The 16,961-nt window shown below is 44.3% G+C and overlaps 1 protein-coding gene across 1 annotated transcript in view; it reads left to right on the top strand.

The window, feature by feature from the left end:
• The window catches only part of LOC137378592 (dynein axonemal heavy chain 5-like), a 334,675-nt gene that overhangs the window by 78,817 nt on the left and 238,897 nt on the right, over positions 1-16,961 (top strand). The window contains exons 13-17 of the mRNA XM_068048894.1: positions 3,876-3,961; positions 4,471-4,796; positions 6,938-7,140; positions 14,626-14,797; positions 16,704-16,849. Coding sequence (XP_067904995.1) covers positions 3,876-3,961; positions 4,471-4,796; positions 6,938-7,140; positions 14,626-14,797; positions 16,704-16,849 — 933 coding nt within the window. The remainder of the gene's footprint in view (positions 1-3,875; positions 3,962-4,470; positions 4,797-6,937; positions 7,141-14,625; positions 14,798-16,703; positions 16,850-16,961) is intronic.

The raw sequence follows: 16,961 nt of genomic DNA, 5'->3' as shown, positions 1-16,961 counted from the left end.
GCCATGAAACCATTGTCGATTGTTGTAAAAACCCATCTGATTCACTAATGTCCTTTAGGGAAGGAAATCTGCTGTCCTTACCTTGTCTGGCCTACATGTGACTCCAGACCCACAGCAATGTGGTTGACTCTTACATGCGCTCTGAAATGGCCTCGCAAGCCACTCAGTTGTATCTAACCGCTACAAAGTCAATTAAAAAGGAATGAAACCGGACGGACCACCTGGCATAGATCTAGGCACCGGAAACGACAACGGCAAACCCAGCCTTGTCGACCCTGCAAAGTCCTCCTTACTAACATCTGGGGGCTTGTGCCAAAGTTGAGAGAGCTGTCCCACAGACTAGTCAAGCAACAGCCTGACATAGTCATACTCATGGAATCATACCTTACAGACAATGTCCCAGACACCGCAATCACTATTCCTGGGTATGTCCTGTCCCACCGGCAGGACAGACCCACCAGAGGTGGCGGCACAGTGGTATACAGTAGGGAGGGAGTTGCCCTGGGAGTCCTCAACATCGACTCCAGACCCCATGAAGTCTCATGGCATCAGATCAAACATGGACAAGGAAACCTCCTGCTGATTACCACCTACCACCCTCCCTCAACTGATGAGTCAGTACTCCTCCATGTTGAACAGCACTTGGGGGAAGCACTGAGGGTGGCAAGGTCACAAAATGTACTCTGGGTGGGGGACTTCAATGTCCATCACCAAGAGTGGCTCGGTAGCACCACTACTGACCGAGCTGGCCGAGTCCTAAAGGACATATCTGCTAGACTGGGTATGCAGCAGGTGGTGGGGGAACCAACAAGAGGGTAAAACATACTTGACCTCATCCTCACCAATCTGCCTGCCGCAGATGCATCTGTCCCTGACAGTATTGGTTGGAGTGACCACCGCACAGTCCTTGTGGAGACGAAGTCCCGCCTTCACATTGAGGATACCCTCCATCGTGTTGTGTGGCACTACCACCGTGCTAAATCGGATAGATTTCAAACAGATCTAGCAATGCAAAACTGGGGATCCATGAGGCACTGTGGGCCATCAGCAGCAGAATTGTACTCAACCACAATCTGTAACCTCATGGCCTGGCATATCCCCCACTCTACCATTACCATCAAGCCAGGAGACCAACCCTGGTTCAATGAAGAGTGCAGGAGAGCATGCCAGGAGCAGCACCAGGCATACCTGAAAATGAGGTGTCAACCTGGTGAAGTTACAACACAGGACTATCTGCGTGCCAAACTGCATAAGCAACATGCGATAGACAGAGCTAAGCGATCCCATAACCAATGGATCAGATCTAAGCTCTGCAGTCCTGCCACATCCAGCCGTGAATGGTGGTGGACAATTAAACAACTAACTGGAGGAGGTGGCTCCACAAATATCCCCATCCTCAATGATGGGGGAGCCCAGCACATCAGTGCAAAAAATAAGGCTGAAGCATTTGCAACGATCTTCAGCCAGAAGTGCCGAGTTGATGATCCATCTGGGCCTCCTCCTGAAGACCCCAACATTACAGATGCCAGACTTCAGCCAATTCGATTCACTCCGCGTTATATCAAGAAACGACTGAAGGCACTGGATACTGCAAAAGCTATGGGCCCTGACAATATTCCGGCAATAGTACTGAAGACCTGTGCTCCAGAACTTGCCACGCCCCTAGCCAAGCTGTTCCAGTACAGCTACAACATTGGCATCTACCCTGCAATGTGGAAAATTGCCCAGGTATGTCCTGTACACAAAAAGCAGGACAAGTCCTACCCGGCCAATTACCGCCCCATCAGCCTGCTCTCAATCATCAGTAAAGTGATGGAAGGTGTCATCAACAGTGCCATCAAGCGGCACTTGCTTAGCAATAACCTGCTCTGTGACGCTCAGTTTGGGTTCCGCCAGGGCCACTCAGCTCCTGACCTCATTACAGCCTTGGTTCAAATATGGACAAAAGGGCTGAACTCAAGAGGTGAGGTGAGAGTGACTGCCCTTGACATCAAGGCAGCATTTGACCGAGTATGGCATCAAGGAGCTCTAGCAAAACTGAGATCAATGGGAATCAGGGGGAAACCCTCCGCTGGCTGGAGTCATACCTAGTGCAAAGGAAGATGGTTGTGGTTTTGGAGGTCAATCATCTGAGCTCCAGGACATCACTGCAGGAGTTCCTCAGGGTAGTGTCCTAGGCCCAACCATCTTCAGCTGCTTCATCAATGACCTTCCTTCAATCATAAGGTCAGAAGTGGGGATGTTCGCTGATGATTGCACAATGTTCAGCACCATTCGTGACTCCTCAGATGCTGAAGCAGTCCGTGTAGAAATGCAGCAAGACCTGGACAATATCCAGGCTTGGGCTGATTAGTGACAAGTAACATTCGCGCCACACAAGTGCCAGGCAATGACCTTCTCCAACAAGAGAGAATCTAACCATCTCCCCTTGACATTCAACGGCATTACCATCGCTGAATCCCCCACTATCAACATCCTAGGGGCTACCATTGACCAGAAACTGAACTGGAGTAGCCATATAAATACCGTGGCTATAAGTGCAGGTCAAAGGCTAGGAATCCTGAGGCAAGTAACTCACCTCCCCAAAGCCTGTCCACCATCTACAAGGCACAAGTCAGGAGTGTGATGGAATACTCTCCACTTGCCTGGATGGGTGCAGCTCCAGCAACACTCAAGAAGCTCGACACCATCCAGGACAAAGCAGCCCGCTTGATTGGCACCCCATCTACAAACATTCACTCCCTCCACCACTGTCGCACAGTGGCAGCAGTGTGTACCATCTACAAGATGCACTGCAGCAACGCACCAAGGCTCCTTAGACAGCACCTTCCAAACCCGCGACCTCTACCAACTAGAAGGACAAGGGCAGCAAATACATGGGAACACCACCACCTGCAAGTTCCCCTCCAAGTCACACACCATCCTGACTTGGAACTATATCGCCGTTCCTTCACTGTCGCTAGGTCAAAATCCTGGAACTCCCTTCCTAACAGCACTGTGGGTGTACCTACCCCAAATGGACTGCAGCGGTTCAAGGAGGCACCTCACCACCACCTTCTCAAGGGCAGTTAGGGATGGGCAATAAATGCTGGCCTGGCCAGCGACACCCACATCCTATGAATGAATGAATTAAAAAAAAACTTTTCTAAAACGCTTTCTAGCATGTCAGTTACATTGATCAATAACTTCCCACCGTCCTCTCGACCTTGGCATGTTCCCTGCAGCTTGGGAAATCCATGCGCTGGTGGTTTCAGGCAGAACAGAAGGTTAAATTGCCACTTGATTGCTATTTAACATATTTAAATATTGGACCTGACTCCTTCAATGGGGTTTCCCGCTCTCCTCCTGTTAAATGCAGAAGAGAGTGGGAACATGTCGGGTTCCCCACAAGCAGTCATTTTTTTGAGTTTTCGCCCCCACATGCACCCGAGCCTGCCCCCGCCTTGGCAGATAAAATTCTGCCGCAGCTGACCAGTATGTGTACATTGAGGTTATCATTTACATGTCCTGTTTTGGGGATTTTTAATCAAGATAGTTTTCTTGGTTTCTGCATCTCAGATCACTCTTCTAGATTGACTCTCTCACCTTACAACCCAGAATGTGTGTTTAGTTGCTCACAAATCTAGGTAATTTCTTCATGTCTGGGAATTGAACAGAAAACCCTCGGTCAGTCCCTGGAATCAGTCACCAGCAACGAGGGCCTAGTAGGGTGGTGAGATAAGTGTAACAGAGTGACATTGGCAGTGCGTTGAAATGTGATTGTTTGTTGCCTCTTGCCAGGAGAGGTAAATGGGCACCCCAAAAGAAATAGAATAAAAATACCAAGTAAAAAATGAGTGAATATTACATCTATATTCTTAAATTTAATTTGACAGGCTGAAATCAAACAGTTCATGGATACCACTCTTGACAGTATTTCAAGCACTCAGAAGGCCTTGTCACTTTTGGTGAAATTTGAGAAGTAAGTCCGAATGTGTCAGCACACATGTACAGGTGACTCTGAAGAATCTGTATCTTTCCATGTTTGGAGCTGTAGGCACCGCTTTTGTTTCAATAAAGACTTCCTAAACTGAAAGTAATGCGGGGATTTGTTTTCTGCACTTTCCAGCCTCATAATCCATATCATCAAGAATTTCACAATCACTGATTTAGAAGTGGTGTTGTACTAAGCCCATGCTGGAACAGCATAGCTGTCTGGTGTTCTTGTTTCCTAAATTGCAACCTTCTCACTTTGTGACACTGCTCTAAGGTGCACTGGCATAGCCTCTCCGACCACAGCTTTCTTTTTTAGACAAAATTCTTTGCATGTTGTGCCTACCAAACTTTAGAACCTGCAGTGATGATTACACTGGAATTTGAGACATAGCCAACTTAAAGAAAAATCTGTGCTTTAATTGACCCCATTCAGTTATAAGTGATGTAATGATAAGTTTTATCCAAACATGTGACCATCATCGCTGTGTCTTTCAGGCTTGGAATACCAAATCTGAAAATCGATGAACAATTTCAGAAAATTCTTCTCAGTTACAGTAATGATATTGACCTGGTGTTCCAAATTTACACAAAACAGAAGACTGACCCTCCATTGCCGCGTGACTTTCCTCCAGTGGCTGGAAAAATCATTTGGGCTCGACAGCTCTTCAGACGTATCCAGGAGCCCATGTCGCTGTTTGAGCAGAGGCCCGGTGTCCTGCAGACCGAGGATGCAAAGAGGATCATCCGCAGCTATAACAAAATAGCTAGAGTTTTGTTGGAGTATGAAGTGCTTTATCATAGAGCTTGGATACAACAGGTAGGTTCTTGTAACATGTACTGAATGGAGTCTCTTTGATCCTGCATATCCTCTTCAGATTTACATACACAGCATTTGCGTAGAGCCTGACCTGTTGAATGATTACAAATCACACATGTGGGAGCATCAAAACAACTTGGGGCTGCTTGGCAGTGTATATACTTGCAATATATCATGCAGTCTATATCATGCAATATTCTGGAAATATTTTCAAGTTTCTGGCTACTTTGAGATCATTTGTTAATTCCTCGTAATACAGTCCACCTGGTTACATTAAAAAATATCCAAGAGAGATATTAAATCTTAGCTGTCAGAGGGACTTATTTAATAAGCCACCACCTGAAGCAATTCAGTTGTAGATTCATTATTCCATGTGCAAAACTTCACGTAGTAGCAACACTTCATGGCAATTTAGCTATGGAAGTCATAGCTCACATTCATTTTAGTGGTCGGAAATCTGTGCGGGCTACATATTCAGCATGTTGGGGTCTGTGCCAGAATTCCAATATGCATTCCGGTTGCATGAACTTTGGCCTTGGAATGCTAAATCATAACATTTATGCTGTGGAGAACATCATAAAATGACAGAATCTTACACCACAGAACGAAACCATTCAGCCTTGTCAGCCCTTTGAAAGAGCTGTTCAATTTAGTCCCTTGGGGATAAAGTGAGTCTGCAGTAGAATTAGTACACAATCTAAGTATTTATTTTTTATTTAGAGATACAGCACTGAAACAGGCCCTTCAGCCCACCGAGTCTGTGCCGACCAACAACCACCCATTTATACTTAAACTACAGTAATCCCATATTCCCTACCACCTACCTGCACTAGGGGCAATTTACAATGGCCAATTTACCTATCACCTGCAAGTCTTTGGCTGTGGGAGGAAACCGGAGCACCCGGCGAAAACCCACGCGGTCACAGGGAGAACTTGCAAACTCCACACAGACAGTACCCAGAATTGAACCCGGGTCCCTGGAGCTGTGAGGCTGCGGTGCTAACCACTGCACCACTGTGCTGCCCTGTGCCTGTGTTAAATTGTGTTCAGAACATAGGAACAAGAGTAGGCCGTTCAGCCCTTTGAACCTGCTTGGCTCAATTAGATCATGGCTGATCTGTACTTCAACTCCATTTAACCAACTTAACTCCATACCCCTTCATATTCTTACCTAACAAAAATCTGTTGATTTCAGTCTTGAAGGCTGCAATTGTCCCAGCATCCACATCCTTTCTGGCGAGAGAGAGTTCCACATTTTTGTTACCTTTTGTCTGAGGAAGTTCTTCTTGATTTCCCTTCTAAATGGCCTGGCTCTAATTTTAACTTCATACACACTTGTTGTTGATTCCCCAAAGGAAATAGTTTCTCTGTATCTATCTACCGGATTGAATTTATTTAACATTTTGAACACCTCGATCAGATTACCTCTGAATCTTCTCTGAAGGGTGAATCTTCGATACTTATTTCTTTAATAGTGGGTGTACATGTTGCAGAAGTGATGGCCGCCCACCCTTTGCCAACCCTCCTAAAAGTGCTGTCTTTTTATTTGCTGGCACTGAGTTTTTGATCCCAAATGTGCCATGAGGGAAAATCACGGGGCAAGCCAAGTTAGATTTATCTCCCACATATTCTACAGACAGCAATGAAAACTTCTGGAGCATGGAAACAGGTCCTTTCCTGGAATAATGAATGTTGTATGTATGTGGGAAAAGGAAAACATAAAGACCTTTTTCTTGCTTTGAAACACCAGTCTAATATCTCACACTGTTTGTCACGAGGTAATTTTCCAACTTTATGCTGTCAACGGGTGAGGCTGAGTGTAAGTTACTCCAATGCTCAGCCCAGTGGCACCCGAGATCTGAATGATATGTATTGTCCATTAGTCTTTAGTAAGTACTATTAGTCAATTAGATTTCTTGCTATTTAAATGGAACATTTTTGTTATAAATACTTGAACTATCATTGAAATATTTCTTAGTATTGTCTCTATAAATCTGGAAAGCAAAGGTGAGATATAGTTGCATTATTTTGATTTATTTCTGAACAAAAGAAGATCTATCTGGTGAGTGGAATCAGAATTAAATTTGTGCATAAATGTGGACATATATTTATACATTTTTTTTTTTACAATTCTGTTTAAGACAGAAACTGTCCACTTTGGTCTCCAGGCATCTTTACTGGTGAAGCATCCAGAGACTGGAGAGATGCTTGTGAACTTTGACCCTTATCTTACAGTCCTGATAAGAGAGGCAGAATGCATGGCTCGAATGGGTTTGGAGATCTCCCAGAATGCAAAAGCACTTCTACAAAAACGGGATATTTTGAAAAAGACGTTCAATAAACTGCAGGTATTAATGGTGTTATGACCGAGGCAAGAGGAATGCACTGTTAATTCAGTCCCACTTCTCCACAAGTCACAGCATATCAATAAGTTTTCCTATCTACCAAAAAACAGCCAATTACATACCCTATTTGTCCCCCAGAATAAAGCACACCAACCAGGTTTCTTTAATCAACAACAACTTAACTATTTATTATTAAAAAACAAGTTGTAACCAATAATGAGGTAACTCTATATACAAAAAGCTCTTTATTTCCCTAGCCCTCATGCACACACACATATTTTTTTTAAAATGGTTAACCGGAGAAATAGGATTTTTTTGGTTTACAGCTGTTTCATAGGAATGAAAGGAATAATAAAATAACTTAGGATGTCACTTTCTGGTAGGAAATTCTTCAGTTTGGTGAGTTGTCTCAGAGTCGAATAGTCAGATGCCACTTGTAGTCTCTCCAGGCGAGATTGATGAACAGCCTGTGATGGATAGGCGGTCATGGCAATTCAACTGCAGCAGGCTTCACATAGGTCTTTCATCGGGTGTGCAGCAACAAGTCTTAGGTTTTACAGCAGCAGGATAGCAGTAGAAGATTTCTTCAGATTCCAGGATTTCTTAAAACACAGGAGGCACCAAGAATCACACTTGATGCAGGGATTCTTCAGAGACAGGAGGTAATATGAATCTGCCACCTTTGAAATATAGAGTTTCTTCTCAAGAGGTGCAGGATTCCTTTACAGAGAGAGTTAACACTTTTTCTGGGTCTTCCTCTCTCAGGCAGGTCTAAACAAAATTTTAAATGCCTGCTCTTTGTCCAACTCACTGGCTTTTTAAGGGGTCCAAAGTGAAAGCAAACCTTCCTAAACAGGTCACATGTACAGACATAGCATCTCCCTTGTCATTCAAAGAGTTGCTCTGAGGGGTCAAACCCCTTGCTGGTTTCCTTGAAATTGCCTGCTTTCCCATCCTTGTATACAAAGTCAGCTTCCTTTCAAAACATCCAGTAATTTCAGCTATTTGCAGGTGTCAATGTCCACTGAAAAATCCTTTTTCAGTTTTTTAAAACACACTGCATTCTAAGTTTTTAGTACAAAAACAAAAACCTTGTAACAATGGCTACTGCTGAGGTGGCACAATGATAATATGTGAAAGATTATGCTTCTCTTTGCACTTTGTGAGATACAGCAATGTATGTGGATGAATAATGTGCCGGCAGACACGCATCATCAGTTTTACAATACTTAAAACAAAATTTAATACATGTCCAGTGTGTGAAGGTTATCCTCTGCACTTACCTTGTTCAAATTAATCCAGGTGCTGCTTTAATTCATGTTCATGCCAGAACATAGGAAATAAGAGTAGGAGTAGGCCATTTAGCCCTTTGAGCTTGCTCCACTATTCAATAAAATCATGGCTGGTCTTTTACCTCATCTGCACCTTCCTGCACTATCACTTAGTATCCATTGATTCCCTTAGAATCCAAAAATCTATCGATCTCTGCTTTGAATATACTCAATGACTAAACATCTCCGGCTCTCTGGGTAGAGAATTCCAAAGATTTGCAACCCGTTGAGTGAAGAAATTTCTCCAATCTCAGTCCTAAATGGCCGACTCCTTCCTGAGACTATGACCCCTAAAAAATGTCTGTTATAGTTCAAAGAGAACCTCAACCTACACAAGAAAACTACACAATATAAAGAAAGCAACTGTAAAGTTTGAATTTCGAGGCCCAGAGCTAGTTGATGGTACCCACTTTGATCTATTGGTGTTTTTGAATGGCTCTTGTTAACATACTGAACAGGAATGAAAACTGCAAATGCTGAAAAATCTGAAATAAAAATTGGAGATGACCAGAAAGATAGATAACTGAATTGGATATAATTCAGCCATTTCTAATGAAAGGTTACATCTAAAATTCAGATGCTGATTGATCTGCTGTGCATTTCCAGCTTTTTCTGTCTTTATAAGTACTTAGTGCAGTGCGCCCAAACTACTTCACTTGTCAGATCAATGAGTGTCTATTCTAGTCGTTTTACTTTGATAATGTGCTGTTAAATGCACACCAGAGACGGGATTTCCATTCTGGGGTTGGGACCCCAATGTCACGGCCAGTTCTGGGTCCCGACCTCATAATGCATCGGCAATGCGCATGCATTATGATTATGATATGTTAAGCATTTACTTGACCCGGAGTTGCACTTGCTGCCCAATTAGCATCAGCAGACGCAGGAAGGAGACGGGACTTACGCAGTGGCAGGCCCGATTTAAAGGGCAGGCAGCAGCCATTGCTGAGGTTGCCATTCGCCCAAGAGATGGAGGAAGATGGAGAGTCAAGGGCTTCGAGAAAGGGGGCACCCGATGCCAGGGTAGCTCCCTGTTTATCGGATGCCTCACTGTAGGTGCTGCTGAAGGCGGTGACTGAGAAAAGAAACATCCTGTTGCCCGGAAGTTGCAACAGACGGCTTGAAAGGCTCACTAAAAGGGCATGGCTGGAAGTGGCACATGAGGTCAGCAGCAAAGGAATGGTGAGGAGGAACTGGGTGCAGTGCTGGAAACATTTCAGTGACCTGCTCAGGTCTGGAAGGGTAAGTTCAAAAATAGACCCAGTTGGCATGCCTTCTGGTCACTAGTCACTGGAGTGCAAAAGATAGGGGCATCCTGAGGGTGCATAGCGTTCTCCTGACCATGGGAGCGATGTGCGCTCAGCAGGCTTGAAGACCCTAGTGATGTAGGACAGGAGGCTGGAGTGAACACTGCAATATCTTATGTGATTGAAAAGATGCAAGTGGTGAGGCAGAGAGGCATTGTCCTAACTGCATCTTTATTTACCTTGCAGGCTAAATAGGAGTTCAATGCCAAGGAGAAAGAGAGCGCACGCCTGGAAGGTGGGCTGCCACAGCTAGCGTCGCTGACGCACTTTGAAGAGCTGGTCCTTGAGCTGGCCAGAGTGTCAAGCTACAGGGATGCTGGAGACAGAGAAACGGTGGTCTGTCGTAGACAGGGTGAAAAGATCTCATGGCATGGCAATGCTCCCTGTGCAACGAGCTGTTAATGCCTCAGGTGTCATTTCATTGTTTTTAGCAGCATGAGCATCTATTGACTGTCCCGATCTCTTATAACCATCTTCTCTTATGTCTCCTGCGGGGCCAGCTGCAGAGGAGCAGGTGGCCCTGCAAAGACAACAAGTTCTTTGATGAATCAGAGGAGGACGACATCTCGGATCCTGCACCATCACATCTTTCCTGTGCGCCCTCCACCAACGCAAATACTCGCACCTTGGTGGGTCCTCACATGTTATTAGAGAGGCTAGCACAGGGTGATGTGCACCATACATCAGAGCTGGAGGATTTGGGACAGATGGAGTTGGCTGTGGCCAGACCCTCCTTGGAGGATGGAGGACAGGCGCAGCCCTGCTCAGCAGGTTGGAGATGCAGAGCCAAGGGAGTCACAAAACAGGCTGCTCTACCTGGAGAACCAGCATGAGATATGTGCCGACATGTCGGAGTTACCTGCGGCATTGTGGAGTCATGGGAATGAGAATGGAGGAATCCATGCCCCTGTGCTCCAAAATGTTTCAGTGCTTTGAGAACATAAGCTCCTCCATTGAGAGAGTGGCCAACCTCAGGGAGAGCTATATGACCATCACTCAGAGTGGTTGCCGGAACAGCGCACTGAAACGCACAGAATGCATGCTGCAGTTAGTAGCATTGACCGATCAGTGACACAAATGACCCAACAAGGCATGGATTGGATGCCAGTTGCGTCCCAGCTGGTGGTTCCCTCCAGTGATCAAGGGTGCCATGAAAGGGCTGAGATGGCAACAGATGGTGATGAGGGGGCCACCTCTTACAGGGAATCAGCATCATCTGCCCCATGGCCCTCTGACGGGCGAAGCATCTGTGGAGTCATGCCCTGTGCCAGAGGCAGCCCAGCCATCTCCATACCGACGGTGACTGCCACAGCCATCTAAGTCCCAGACAGACACTAGCAAGCAGTCTACCTCTGTCTCATCCTCAGCCACAGGGGGAGAACCTCATAGGAATGGCCGTGAATGCTGGCCACTGCGTCAGTACAGTCACTTTGTGGGTCATTTGGATGTTTCTGATGTAAACTATAGAGTAATGTTAAGTGACAAAGCACAGGGAAAGTTGTTCAGCTAAGGTTGACTTGTGTGTTTCCATTTCATGGTGGTGAAACGCAGGAGAATGGAAGTGAAGGTTGGCAGAGCAATGGAGTGTGCTGGTGAAGAATGTGTTGGGTGGAGATTTTGGAGCCTTCCTGCCCTCCATCCTCAGCCCTTTGTCCCCAATGCCCAGGCTACTGCGTCTGTTTGGCAGATGCTGCTCCTCATCAATGGTCGGAGCAAGCTTGGAGAAGCTTGGTCCCATTTACTCTAATGCCCTTCCTTCATTGACAATGGAATATGGAGTCTAACTGAGCCATCCCTCTAGTCATGAACCTGTGAGATCGTTTAGCAGCAGGACCTTTTCCCCCACCCCCAATCCCACCCCTCCCAAAAATGGCCCTGTCAAGATTGCAGAGATGTAAAAGATAATTCAGCTCACTGAGCACAACTGGTTGCCCATGAATTAAAGCCTAGCTACCTGACCCGAAGCTGACTACACCAGACTACATGTGTTGGGTGCGGGGGAGGGGGGGGAACGGGTCTCTGTTCTGTGTCCAGCATTCGGGCTCGGGTCAAGTCGGGCTGGACTGTACTGGCTCTGTGTTTTATAAATAAATGCATTATTACATTTTAGCAAGTGTTTTTTCCACTTCACAGTGTGCAAATGGCTCCTATAATTACTTCCGATTACCGTGGATTTCTGTTTCAATAACATGTTTGATATTATTAAATTCATTGCAATATTCGGGTCGGGTCGGGCATGAAAAACAATTGAAGGACTTGGGCTCCAGCCGGGTTCAGTTTGGCTGTGGTTGGGTTGGGCCTGGGTCAGGTTTTAATTTAATACCCAAGCAGGCCTTTACCGTGAATGAGGGCTTTCTATGAGCTTTCCCTTTTCAATGCTGCCTTTTGTTTCTGTCCTGTCATTCCAGCTCATTTCCCACTGTGTCACTGCCTCTTCCTCCTCCCTTTTGTAGTTCTGACGGTGCGTCAAACCTGCACCTTAGAAAGAAAAGACGAAACTGGCCTTTCAGTGAGCTGACAAGCTTGTTAGTGGGTTTAAATGGCCATTTGTGTAGAGTGGGCAGGCAGTCTCTTTCCCCTCCCGACATTGCCTTTCGAACTCGGAGCTTGCCGATCTTGCATTGGGAAACTGACACGCTGACCTGAAGGGCAGGTTTAAGCAACTGCCTGCCCCCTTTCCCGCCCTCATGAGCAAATAAAAATCCCGCTCCATGATACTGCCACCAACATCTAACAGTACAAAGAAAGTGAACTTTATGGCTTGAAGAGTACGCAGGACCTGAATGATCCTGGTTTATCAGAATTGGACACAACACACCCCCAAAGTTAGCAATTCTAATTGTTCAGAAATAGAATTTGGTTCAGATCCCTTAAGTATATGTCCATTGACAATCAATTCTCTAAGCTTCCCCAAAATTTAATAGATATGTTTAATAGAAATGTTCAAGAAGAAAACCACAGAAAACAATGTTGACCACAAAAGGAAAGATTATAGGCATTGCAAATGTAACTTTTCAACTGTTCAATGTTACTGTTCAACAATTGGATGCAGTTGGTGAGACTGCCTATCTAGATGTGACATCAACATAATGGAGCACTTCTAATGGTTGGTACCCACAGAACCTATCCAACAGGTGTCCAGTGGGAACAATATGTAGAATGCTAAATCCGAGTCCATTGGTGATCTTCACTTCCATTAAAGCCTCATCTCAGAACAGGCTGTTGGCTATCTTTAATAGTATCACAAACCTGTGGTATGTGTTTTACTTATGAAACAAAGCTCTACATACAGGACGTTCCAAACCCACGACCTCTACCAACTCTAAGGACAAGGGCAGCAAATGCATGGGAACACCACCACCTGCAAGTTCCCCTCCAAGTCACACACCATCCTGACTTGGAACTATATCGCTGTTCCTTCACTGTCGCTGAGTCAAAATCCTGGAACTCCCTTCCTAACAGCACTGTGGGTGTACCTATCCCATATGGACTGCAGTGGTTCAAGAAGGCAGTTCACCACCACCTTCTCAAGGGCAATTAGGGATGGGCAATAAATGCTGGCCTGGCCAGCGACGCCCACATCCCAAGAATGAATTTTAAAAAATAGACACGAGCCAAAATCATTTAAGTAAGGTTAAAAAAGGCAGTTTGTCTTAAAGTAAAACCTCACCCATCATGGTTGATTATAAAATTTTTATGTTTTTGTTTTTTGGAAACATGTACAATTTACTTAATACGAGGAACATTAAAATATACCTGTTTGCATATATTAGAATGTGCACAACAGTGCCAATTTTAAACATTCATAGGTTGAAAATGACACCATGTGATTTTTTTTACAGACACTTTATGCCTTTGTATCAAATTTCTGTGCAAATTTAATGGAGGCATTAATATACTTAAATTAAGTAGGTTACCATCTCTGTTAAAACAGTGGACAGATTGGTTATCCTGTTTGGAGACATTGGGCTGGATTTTAAAAGCTGGTCGGGATCGGAGGTGAGTGGACCCGCAATTTTGCACTGCCAGTCGTTGTACTGGTTCAGCGCCACGATCCCGAGCCCAAGCAATTTTTGGAGAGACTGAGTTGGGGTCTGGGTATACTGTACCTGAGCTATGAGACCCTGAAGCTGGCACTAGATAACTAAAGCAGACAAAATCTTCCATTCTTCAGCACTGAGGTCCCTCACTTTGACGAGCACAAAAATAGATCAATCCATACATAGAGACACACAGGAGTGATTTCAAGACTATGAGCTTTTCTAGTTTGCCTGACAGTTCCAACTTATCCCAGCTTCATTCTTCTGTTTTATGATACTGTTTTATGATGCAAGAAGGATGTTCTCGATGGTGGGGGAGTCCAGAACCAGGGGTCATAGTCTAAGGATACGGGGTAAACCATTCAAGACTGAGATGAGGAGAAATTTCTTCACCCAGAGAGTGGTGAGCCTGTGGAATTTGCGATCACAGAAAGCAGTTGAGGCCAAAACATTGTATGTTTTCAAGAAGGAGTTAGATATAGCTCTTGGGGCGAAAGGGATCAAAGGATATGGGGGGAAAGCGGGAACAGGTTACTGAGTTGGATGATCAGCCATGATCATAATGAATGGCGGAGCAGGCTCGAAGGGCCGAATGGCCTACTCCTGCTCCTATTTTCTATGTCTATGTTTCTATGACACTATGCATACCTGTCAGTTAAATTATTATAAGGGGTAATTTTACTAATTAGTTCCCCTAGAAAAGCTTTGCCCACTGAGACTATCAAGGAATTCTAACCCCAATGACTTTATCCTTCTATTAAAATTAAATAGTGAGTTGAGAATCCTAATGTTCTTTGTGGTTATTTCCAGCTGTTGCTAGAAGAGAACTCCAGAGTACGTGCAAGAATTAAGCCAATTTATGAGACCCTTATTGCACCTCATGTGCACAAGATTGATGAAGCCTTTCAGCCAGGTCTTGTAATACTAAACTGGACATCATTAAACAATGATCTGTTTGTGGAAAAAGTGTATACAAAATTAGGTAATTATTTCTATTCTAACTAATACCAGTCACACCAAATTTGACACAAGGAGGGTAATTTTGACTTTTGATGATAGTGCAAAAATGCCGATATTGGTGTGGCTACCCATAAAACACCTTGATGGAAACGAAATACAGCAGAAGTGTTTATCATGTAGTCAAACTGATATCACCCATTTTACACTATTGCTTAAAGTCCAAATTAGCCCTAGTTATTTGATAAATGATGGAGATAAGATACCAAATGCAGTTTTTCTATTGAGTGTCTCATACTTAATGATCCAGATTTTGTGGTTGTAATGACAGCGAAACAGCGCTCTCCATCATTACTCTAGCAAAACTGACAGCAACTTCTGGCATCTGTGTGTGCACAGTTAAACATGGAAATCTAGAAGTTACTGTGACTTATTCTTTGCTCCACCACAGGGTGCACTATTGAAGTCCTGGCAGTTGGAAATATTAGAAATCAATTGATTTGACATGAACTTCCATTTTTTTATGCTATAAAAACCGTTGAAAAGTTATGCCTTGTCGAATGAGGTGTAACTGTTTTTTAACACTAAGCATACTAAGTCATAATTACTGCTGAACAACCTCTCTGATCATGAGAAACTAATTTTATATTTGTGGAATGTGAAATTTCTCCATTATGAAAAAATCCATAGATTTAAAAAACAATAGAACCTTTTTAATGTTTGTTGATGATATTTTAGCTTCTACCTTTCTTTTGGGCCTCCTTATCTCGAGAGACAATGGATACGCGCCTGGAGGTGGTCAGTGGTTTGTGAAGCAGCGCCTGGAGTGGCTATAAAGGCCAATTCTGGAGTGACAGGCTCTTCCACAGGTGCTGCAGAGAAATTTGTTTGTTGGGGCTGTTGCACAGTTGGCTCTCCCCTTGCGCCTCTGTCTTTTTTCCTGCCAACTACTAAGTCTCTTCGACTCGCCACAATTTAGCCCTGTCTTTATGGCTGCCCGCCAGCTCTGGCGAATGCTGGCAACTGACTCCCACGACTTGTGATCAATGTCACACGATTTCATGTCGCGTTTGCAGACGTCTTTATAACGGAGACATGGACGGCCGGTGGGTCTGATACCAGTGGCGAGCTCGCTGTACAATGTGTCTTTGGGGATCCTGCCATCTTCCATGCGGCTCACATGGCCAAGCCATCTCAAGCGCCGCTGACTCAGTAGTGTGTATAAGCTGGGGGTGTTGGCCGCTTCAAGGACTTCTGTGTTGTAGATAAAGTCCTGCCACCTGATGCCAAGTATTCTCCGAAGGCAGCGAAGATGGAATGAATTGAGACGTCGCTCTTGGCTGGCATACGTTGTCCAGCTTCTACCTTAGCTTCTACCTTAATCCCATGTATATGGCCTAATCTTATTTTGCTTTCTGTAAAATGATTAATAAGTGAAGGATAATCAGTGCTTTTTACTTCCTGGTTTGTTGTCTATGAGAATTCTTCAATGTGATTGGCTGCTTAATCTGTCTGATGACATCATTATTGCTGGACGCTGGAATTAATTTAACATTGGGAAAGGTGAAATCGATGCCACACAGATTGCTAGTTCTTTGTGAGCAGCTCTCTTCCAGGACAACGGCGAGCGACATTGCTATTGACTGCAAAATCCAGGCCATTATTATACAATGTAATTATAAAGGCAAAAGTATCATTGTATGCAACCAGGTATATACTATTTTCAAACACCAATTGGTTTTGATATGTTAGAACAGCATTATTAAGGTAGATATATTTAACAGAAACTTTATCCAGTAATAAAAAAGAGGAATATTTCATAAACTCCACATGATGTGGGAATGGTTCTTCCTCTCGTCCTCATTTTCTTAAAACATTTATGATTATAGATTTTTCGCCATTTAAATTGTTCCAATGTTTCTGTCCCAAAGGAGAAATTGATTTGCTGGTTCACAGAATAAATGACCTTGTTGAATATCGTATAGACCGGATCCTGCAGGTTATGAGTACCACATCACTTTGTGAATTTCCTGAGGAAACACCATGGACATGTGAGGAGTTTTTAAACCACACACAGGTATAGCAGTGTGTTCTATAACCGGGGCCTTTTTTTTCTGAGTGCTTTGCTAAATATATATCTTGCCAATGTGCTGACCAGTGTTCCTCCTTCAACCAACATTATGAAAACT

The sequence above is a fragment of the Heterodontus francisci genome, chromosome 17 (genome assembly GCF_036365525.1).
Source record: "Heterodontus francisci isolate sHetFra1 chromosome 17, sHetFra1.hap1, whole genome shotgun sequence".
NCBI lineage: Eukaryota > Metazoa > Chordata > Chondrichthyes > Heterodontiformes > Heterodontidae > Heterodontus > Heterodontus francisci.
Note: the sequence above shows the minus strand (reverse complement) of the source record. Positions and strands in the feature narration are given on the sequence as shown.